Source organism: Lolium perenne, chromosome 4 (genome assembly GCF_019359855.2).
Source record: "Lolium perenne isolate Kyuss_39 chromosome 4, Kyuss_2.0, whole genome shotgun sequence".
NCBI lineage: Eukaryota > Viridiplantae > Streptophyta > Magnoliopsida > Poales > Poaceae > Lolium > Lolium perenne.
This window is the reverse complement of record NC_067247.2, coordinates 57,795,990-57,805,546: the sequence shown is the minus strand read 5'-3', so window position 1 is coordinate 57,805,546 and position 9,557 is coordinate 57,795,990. Positions and strand designations below refer to the sequence as shown.

The 9,557-nt window shown below is 46.5% G+C and overlaps 1 protein-coding gene across 1 annotated transcript; it reads left to right on the top strand.

Moving 5' to 3' along the window:
* Positions 1-453: 453 nt before the first annotated feature.
* LOC127346815 (protein ALP1-like) lies at positions 454-1,874 on the top strand. The gene has a single exon (XM_071818628.1). The coding sequence runs from the start codon at positions 507-509 to the stop codon at positions 1,758-1,760; it is 1,254 nt and encodes a 417-aa protein (XP_071674729.1). The 5' UTR covers positions 454-506; the 3' UTR covers positions 1,761-1,874.
* Positions 1,875-9,557: the final 7,683 nt, after the last annotated feature.

Below are 9,557 nucleotides of genomic sequence, written 5' to 3'. Positions count from 1 at the left end.
CCGGCCCTTTTTTTGTTAAATTTGTTAGTAATTTGTTAGAAATATTATAATTGTTAGGCTGGTGCCAACGCGGGCGCAGCCGGGGCGCCCCGCCCGGGGCGGGGCGGGAGGCGGGCTGGAGGCGGGCGGGACGGGAGGGAGGGGCGCCGGCGGGGCGCCGGCGGTAACGCCCGCTCCCGCCGGCTGGCGCCCGTGTTGGCGGCGGGAGGGAGGCGGGAGAGGGCGGCGGAGGCGGGCGGCGCGATGGCGGGGTGGGGCGGGAGGCAGGCGGGCGGTAGGGCGGGCGAGAGGGGGCGTTAGGCGGGCGGGAGGCGGGCTGGATGCGGGCGAGAGTGGGCGGGAGCGGGGCGGGAGTGGGGCGGCAGTGCCCAACGGCTAGCTGACGTGCCGCGACGCGATTGGTCCACGTCAGCTAGCCATTGCTGGTTCAAAAAACCCTATAAATAGCCCCATATGTTTTCAGCCATTCCACACCTCCACTCTCCATTTCCACTCCACTCTACACCATGTCTTCATCCAGCAGCAGTTCGAGCGACGGAGTGGAGGGTGATTTCATCGCTGCATTCCAGCAGGAGTATGAGGAGGAGATGCAAGCCGAGGAGGTGGTGCCAAGACGTCGGCGCCGCCGACAGTTCATCAGGCGTGATCGTCTGGGTGCCCACGATCGGCTCTTCGAGGACTACTTCGCCGACGACTGCAACTATCCTCCGAGCTACTTTCGGCGAAGGTATCGGATGAGACGATCCCTCTTCCTGACCATTGTGGCTAGATTGGGTGAATACTCTCCGTATTTCACCCAAAGAGATGATGCTCTCAACCGTGCTGGTTTCTCTCCCCTGCAAAAGTGTACTGCGGCTTTGCGTCTGTTAGCTTATGGAGCCGCTGCAGATACAATAGATGAGTGGCTTAAGTTAGCTAGACAAACTTCATCAGATTGTCTAGATAGATTCTGTGAAGGCATCATTGATTGTTACGGGGAGACGTTTTGCCGTCGCCCAACTGTGGAGGATACTCAGCGGCTGTTAGCGAAAGCCGAGGAGCGTGGCTTTCCGGGCATGTTAGGGAGCATCGATTGCATGCATTGGCAGTGGAGGAACTGCCCAGTGGCTCATGCTGGCCAATTCACAAGGGGAGACATCAAACACCCTACCATAATCTTAGAAGCCGTTGCGTCGTATGATCGTTGGATCTGGCATGCCTTTTTTGGAGTGGCCGGGTCCAACAACGACCTCAATGTACTGAACCAGTCGCCGTTGTTCACTGATGTGCTTAGGGGAGAAGCACCCGTAGTGAACTTCACGGTGAATGGACACGAGTACAACTATGGTTACTACCTTGCCGACGGCATCTACCCCTCCTGGCCGGTGTTCATGAAAGGTGTTACTCTTCCACAAAATGAAAAGCAGCGAGTGTTCACTTCTGCTCAATCAGCGCATCGCAAAGATGTCGAGTGTGCCTTTGGAGTGTTGAAGTCTAGGTTCAACATTCTAGCAGTTCCGGGACGCTCCTACTCCAGGCGTACTCTTGGATTGATCATGCGTGCATGTGTCATTCTGCACAACATGATCATTGACGATGAGCGTGGACAAAATTTGGACGACATCTATGAGACAGTTGATTCAAATGTCGGCCCTGCAATACACCACCATGCACCACCAAGCCTAGCAGCCAGGATTCAGATGGACACCGAAATGAGGGAGTCACCGATGTATACACAGCTCCAGCATGATTTGATGGAGCATGTGTGGGCTAATTCCTAGATTATGTAATTTTTTCAGATTTTTATGTAATCTTTTCAGATTTTTATGTAATTTTTTTTATGATGTAATCGGTAACAATTTTAGTTCAATAAAATAATTTCCTTGCATTATTTATATTGTTGTAACGTAAACAAAGATATGCTCATGTTGAAGAGAGAGAAAAGCTGACGTGGAGGAGAGAGAACTAAAGCTGGCACTATAGCCTGTGCATTGGCACCGTGTGGTGAGAGTGGGGTGAGAGTGGGGTGAGAGTGGGCCAAAAGCTGACGTGGCGGGGCGGGAGGCGGGCGGTGCGTTGGCACCAGCCTTAGTAATGTTAGAAATATTTAGAATTGTTAGAGATTGTTAGAATATTTATTGGTTTCAATATTTATTTGTTAGATATATTAGAATTGTTAGAAATTGTTAGAATATTTATTTGTAGTAATGTTACAAATTGTTTGTTAGAAATAATTTTAGAATTGTTAGTAATTATTAGAAATATATTTGTAGTAATGTTAGTGAAAGATGTTAGTGAATTTTTTTAGTTAGAAATAATTTTAGAAATAGTGGTTAAGTAAAAATAATGTTTGTTAGAACTCTATATTATCAGTTAAAAAATAATGTTAGGGTTAGTATGTATATATAGCTATTTTATTTAGCACAATATTATGTTTTTTTTATTTATGTTAGTACATATATGATTTAGTTATAATGCCGCGCCCACCGCGTTGTGGAGGGTTTGGGACCATTCTGGACCAGATGCTGTTGATCGGGGAGGTCCAGGACTGGGCTCCGCCGGGGTGGCACTAGGCGGTGTTATCTTCCAGGACGCACACCTTAGTGAGGAATCCGGGTCCTATCGTCGACCTGGATCTTCTCTGGTGGAGGTCGCGTGGGCCACGGTCATTTCAGAGGGAGCGGCCCCGCAGGAGGTGGTAGCTCAGCGCATCAGATAGGAGGACGAGCACGTTTACCGTTACCTGTATGCGTTAGACACCATGTATAGGAGCGGATAGTCGGTTATGCAGGGATCTCACATTAGGTATGATCTTGTTACTGTTCCGTGGCTTTGGGTGTTTAGCCGGCGCGGCTCAGGACCCGGTCGGCGCCGTTGAGCATACCTGGGCATGTGTCGGGCCGGGCCGGGCCTCGGGCCGGCCCAAGGTAGGCCCGACGCAAAAAAAAATCGGCCCAAGCCCGGCCCGGCCCAGCAAAAAACACACCAAGCCCGCCGGGCCGTCGGGCCGCGGGTCGGGCCGTAGGCTTAATCTCAGTTTTCGGGCTACCCAGGCCCGGCCCGGCCCGGGTGTCCGGCCAACATATCTCGGCCCAGGCCCGAGTTTTTCGGGCCGGGTCGGGCCGGGCCGCTCGGGCCGGGCCGCTCGGGCCGGGCTGCCCATGGCCAGATCTGCCGTTGAGAGGTTCTAGTGATGTATTAGGGTTAAATAAAAATGGACCCGAGCTATGTATGCATGTAGCTGCACTATATGCTTTCAGCACTACATTATTGATCCTTAATTAATAACTATATATGTAACTCCAATTTCATTTTTTGCATTATACTTAATTAATATCTATATATGTGATCATATGATGGTTCCTATAACTTGCAAGTCATTGCAGAAAGCATGGAGGGACAAAAATACGAAGACCGAGAAGAATTCATGGCTAACCTCATAGCCAACGATACTCTGGATGATGGCGGCGGTGGTATTTCGGATGATGGCGGTGACGATGTCACCGCAACTTTTCTGAATGACTCCGGCGAGGGAGCGGAGAATATTGAGCGAAGAGAAGATGGCTCCGGTGAGGAAGAAGATCATAATGGCTCCGGTGATGGAACCTTAGTTATCACCGAGGTATATAAATTAAGCCGCTGCTGACTAGATGCATTAACTAATTTGTATTGATGATGAATTATTTCTTTTTTAGCACTCCGGATCGAGCAATTCTTCTATAAAGTCGAAGCGAGGCCCGGCCAAAAAGTTGGCCGACAGTGGTAAACCGACTACTCCCGATAAGGCTGCAAAATTTTATTATAAGTCAATGTGGAGTGCTTGTTAGGGATTGTATCTCGATCACCGTTCGAGAATGGCACAAGCCGAAGGGAGAGTCTGATGAACCAGGTCATTATATCGATGGTGTAGTCAAATGCAGCCTTTTGACTAAGCTCATGGCACATTTCAACCTACCTCCAGAGGAGGATATCGATAGAAAGGAACAGATGGAGGAGGCAATCAATGACTTCGCTCTAAAGAAGATGGCTGAACTATTCAAGCACCACAAGAAAAGATTGCACATCCTTATCAAGAAAAAGAAGACTCCGGACTTCAGTGCAGGGTATGAGAAGGTAAAAGATCACTGGGCTGAATTCGTGAAGTACACCACGGAGTCAGAAGAATTTAAGAAAAGGTCGGTAACAAATAAGGCAAATGTTGCGTTGAAGAAATATCACTAAATTACGGGTTTAGGTGGTGATACGTCTCAAACGTATCTATAATTTCTTATGTTCCATGTTACTTTTATGATGATACTCACATGTTTTATACACACTTTATGTCATATTTATGCATTTTCCGGCACTAGCCTATTGACAAGATGCCGAAGAGCTAGTTGTTGTTTTCTGCTGTTTTTGGTTTCAGAAATCCTATAAAGGAAATATTCTCGGAATTGGACGAAATCAACGCCCATGATCTTATTTTTCCACGAAGCTTCCAGAAGACCGAAGAGGATACGAAGTGGGGCCACGAGGTGGCGACACACCAAGGCGGCGCGGCCAAGGAGGGGCCCGCGCCGCCCTAGTGTGTGGGCCCCTCGTGACGCCTCCAACCCTACCCTTCCGCCTACTTAAAGCCTTCGTCGCGAAAACCCCAGTACCGAGAGCCACGATACGGAAAACCTTCCAGAGACGCCGTCGCCGCCAATCCCATCTCGGGGGATTCAGGAGATCGCCTCCGGCACCCTTCCGGAGAGGGGAATCATCTCCTGGAGGACTCTTCATCACCATGATCGCCTCCGGATTGATGTGTGAGTAGTTCACCCCTGGACTATGGGTCCATAGCAGTAGCTAGATGGTTGTCTTCTCCTCATGTGCTATCATTGTTCGATCTTGTGAGCTGCCTATCATGATCAAGATCATCTATTTGTCATACTACATGTTGTGTTTGTTGGGATCCGATGAATATGGAATACTATGTTATGTTGATTATCAATCTATCATATATGTGTTGTTTATGATCTTGCATGCTCTCCGTTGCTAGTAGAGGCTCTGGCCAAGTTGATACTTGTAACTCCAAGAGGGAGTATTTATGCTCGATAGTGGGTTCATGCCTCCATTTAATGCAGGACGATGTGAGAAAGTTCTAAGGTTGTGGATGTGCTGTTGCCACTAGGGATAAAACATCAATGCTTTGTCTAAGGATATTTGTGTTGATTATATTACGCACCATACTTAATGCAATTGTCTGTTGTTTGCAACTTAATACTGGAAGGGGTGCGGATGCTAACCTGAAGGTGGACTTTTTAGGCATAGATGCATGCTGGATAGCGGTCTATGTACTTTGTCGTAATGCCCAATTGAATTTCACACTACTCATCATGATATGTATGTGCATTGTTATGCCCTCTTTATTTGTCAATTGCCCAACTGTAATTTGTTCACCCAACATGCTATTTTTTATTGGAGAGACACCACTAGTGAACTGTGGACCCCGGTCCATTCTTTTACATCGAAATACAATCTACTGCAAACATTGTTCTTTACTGTTTTTCGCATACAAACATCATTTTCCACACCATACATTTAATCCTTTGTTACAACAAGCCGGTGAGATTGACAACCTCACTGTTAAGTTGGGGCAAAGTATTTGGATTGTGTTGTGCAGGTTCCACGTTGGCGCCGGAATCCCTGGTGTTGCGCCGCACTACACTCCGCCACCAACAACCTTCACGTGCTCGTTGACTCCTACTGTCTCGATAACCTTGGTTTCTTACTGAGGGAAAACTTGCTGCTGTACGCATCACACCTTCCTCTTGGGGTTCCCAACGGGCGTGTGCTTGACGCGTCATCAGGTGGCTACAGGGCTAACCGGCCTAAGTGGCAGACAGCTGAGGCGGAACTGGTCAACAAAGGGATCCGAATAGGGACATTCGGACCGAACGGTCGAAGGAGTGGTTCTACGGGATTGGGGGAAGGTTGCACCCAGAAATAGGGAAGTGTATCTATAATAAAGAACATCTGAAGCACCCCATTCAAGCCATTGAACATGCACATAGGGACGTGCAGGAGGGGAGGTTCCACCCCGAAAGAGAGAACGACGAGCTGACAAGTGCCCATGGGAACAAAGAACACGGCGGATGAACACGAGGCACAAAAGGCTTTGTTCCGTGCAAGTATGGCTTTTCTCCGGAAAGGAAGAGATTTCCCGATAAAAGCCATGCGAGGAGAGAGGCAAAGGAAATAGACCACATAGCATCCTTAGAGAATTCTGTGAGTGCCCTTCAAGCCACTGTTGCCCAAGTAACCCAAGTGCTTCCAACCCAGATGGCTCAGGGGCAGCATGTAGATACTGCATTACTCAATGCTATCGTCCCGCTGGAATCTCAACACCGGAAAAGCAGTTTGGCTTCCACTCAGCAGGATAATGATGAACAGGTGTTGGAGCCTCCTCGCTACCCCCCCCCTGGTGGATGATCTCAGTGAGAGCCGTCCTTGTGAGCTGCATGTAAAATTTGCCAACCTATCCATGAAGTCGGCGGTCGGCAATCTCTTAACTACCAGAACTTACCATTGTCGTTCGGTCCAAGATGGTGATGTCTACGTTCCCCCTCCTTTCCTGTAGACAGTGTTGGGCCTCCAAGAGCAGAGGTTTGTAGAACAGCAGCAAGTTTTCCCTTAAGTGGATCACCCAAGGTTTATCGAACTCAGGGAGGAAGAGGTCAAAGATATCCCTCTCATGCAACCCTGCAACCACAAAGCAAGAAGTCTCTTGTGTCCCCAACACACCTAATAGGTGCACTAGTTCGGCGAAGAGATAGTGAAATACAGGTGGTATGAATATATATGAGCAGTAGCAACGGTGCCAGAAAATAGCTCGCTGGCGTGTAGTTGATGGTGGTAGTATTGCAGCAGTAGTAACACAGTGAAACAGTAAACAAGCAGTAGTAACGCAGCAGTATTAGGAACAAGGCCTAGGGATTACACTTTCACTAGTGGACACTCTCAACATTGATCACATAACAGAATAGATAAATGCATACTCTACACTTTTGTTGGATGATGAACGCATTGCGTAGGATTACACGAACCCTCAATGCCGGAGTTAACAAGCTCCACAATTTGTTCATATTTAGTAACCTTATAGTGTAAAATAGATCAACAGACTAAACCAAGTACTCACATAGCATGCACACTGTCACCTTCATGCATATGTAGGAGGAATAGATCACATCAATATTATCATAGCAATAGTTAACTTCGCAATCTACAAGAGATCATGATCATAGCATAAACCAAGTACTAACACGGTGCACACACTGTCACCTTTACACACGTGCAGGAGGAATAGAACTACTTTAATAACTTTGCTAGAGTAGCACATAGATAGTAGTGATACAAAACTCATATGAATCTCAATCATGTAAAGCAGCTCATGAGATCATTGTATTGAGGTACATAGGAGAGAGATTAACCACATAGCTACCGGTACAGCCCCGAGCCTCGATGGAGAACTACTCCCTCCTCATGGGAGCAGCAGCGGTGATGAAGATGGCGGTGGAGATGGCAGCGGTGTCGATGGAGAAGCCTTCCGGGGGCACTTCCCCGCTCCGGCAGCGTGCCGGAACAGAGACTCCTGTCCCCCAGATCTTGGCCTCGCGATGGCGGCGGCTCTGGAAGGTTTCTGTGGTTTTCGTCAAGCGGTGTCGAAGTTTTAGGTCACGACGGCTTAAATAGGCGAAGAGTCGGAGTCGGAGGGGCCACGGGCTGCCCAAACCATAGGGGGGCGCGCCCCCCCCCTGGCCGCGCCGGGGTGTGGTTTGGTGGCCCTGTCCCCCTTCTCTGGCGGTTCTCGTGTGTTCTGGATGCTTCCGGTGAAAATAGGAACTTGGGCGTTGATTTCGTCCGATTCCGAGAATATTTCGTTACTAGGATTTCTGAAACCAAAAACAGCAGAAAACAGGAACTGGCACTTCGGCATCTTGTTAATAGGTTAGTTCCAGAAAATGCACGAATATGACATAAAGTGTGCATAAAACATGTAGATAACATCAATAATGTGGCATGGAACACAAGAAATTATCGATACGTTGGAGACGTATCAGCATCCCCAAGCTTAGTTCTGCTCGTCCCGAGCAGGTAAAACGATAACACAGATAATTTCTGGAGTGACATGCCATCATAATCTTGATCATACTATTTGTAAAGCATATGTAGAAGCAACACAAAAGAAGATTAAGTTTCAGCGGTTGCTTTCAACTTGTAACATGTATATCTCATTGATATTGTCAACATAGAGTAATATAATAAGTGCAATAAGCAAGTATGTAGGAATCAATGCACAGTTCACACAAGTGTTTGCTTCTTGAGGTGGAGAGAAATAGGTGAACTGACTCAACATTGAAAGTAAAAGAATGGTCCTCCATAGAGGAAAAGCATCGATTGCTATATTTGTGCTAGAGCTTTGATTTTGAAAACATGAAACAATTTTGTCAACGGTAGTAATAAAGCATATGTATCATGTAAATTATATCTTATAAGTTGCAAGCCTCATGCATAGTGTACTAATAGTGCCCGCACCTTGTCCTAATTAGCTTGGACTACCGGATCATCACAATGCACATGTTTTAACCAAGTGTCACAAAGGGGTACCTCTATGCCGCCTGTACAAAGGTCTAAGGAGAAAGCTCGCATTGGATTTCTCGCTATTGATTATTCTTCAACTTAGACATCCATACCGGGACAACATAGACAACAGATAATGGACTCCTCTTTTATGCATAAGCATGTAACAACAATTAATAATTTTCTCATTTGAGATTGAGGATATATGTCCAAAACTGAAACTTCCACCATGGATCATGGCTTTAGTTAGCGGCCCAATGTTCTTCTCTAACAATATGCATGCTTAACCATAAGGTGGTAGATCTCTCTTACTTCAGACAAGACGGACATGCATAGCAACTCACATGAAATTCAACAAAGAGTAGTTGATGGCGTCCCCAGTAAACATGGTTATCGCACAACAAGCAACTTAATAAGAGATAAAGTGCATAAGTACATATTCAATACCACAATGGTTTTTAAGCTATTTGTCCCATGAGCTATATATTGCAAAGGTGAATGATGGAATTTTAAAGGTAGCACTCAAGCAATTTACTTTGGAATGGCGGAAAATACCATGTAGTAGGTAGGTATGGTGGACACAAATGGCATAGTGGTTGGCTCAAGTATTTTGGATGCATGAGAAGTATTCCCTCTCGATACAAGGTTTAGGCTAGCAAGGCTTATTTGAAACAAACACAAGGATGAACCGGTGCAGCAAAACTCACATAAAAGACATATTGTAAACATTATAAAACTCTACACCGTCTTCCTTGTTGTTCAAACTCAATACTAGAAATTATCTAGACCTTAGAGAGACCAAATATGCAAACCAAATTTTAGCATGCTCTATGTATTTCTTCATTAATGGGTGCAAAGCATATGATGCAAGAGCTTAAACATGAGCACAACAATTGCCAAGTATCACATTACCCAAGACATTTATAGCAATTACTACATGTATCATTTTCCAATTCCAACCATATAACAATTTA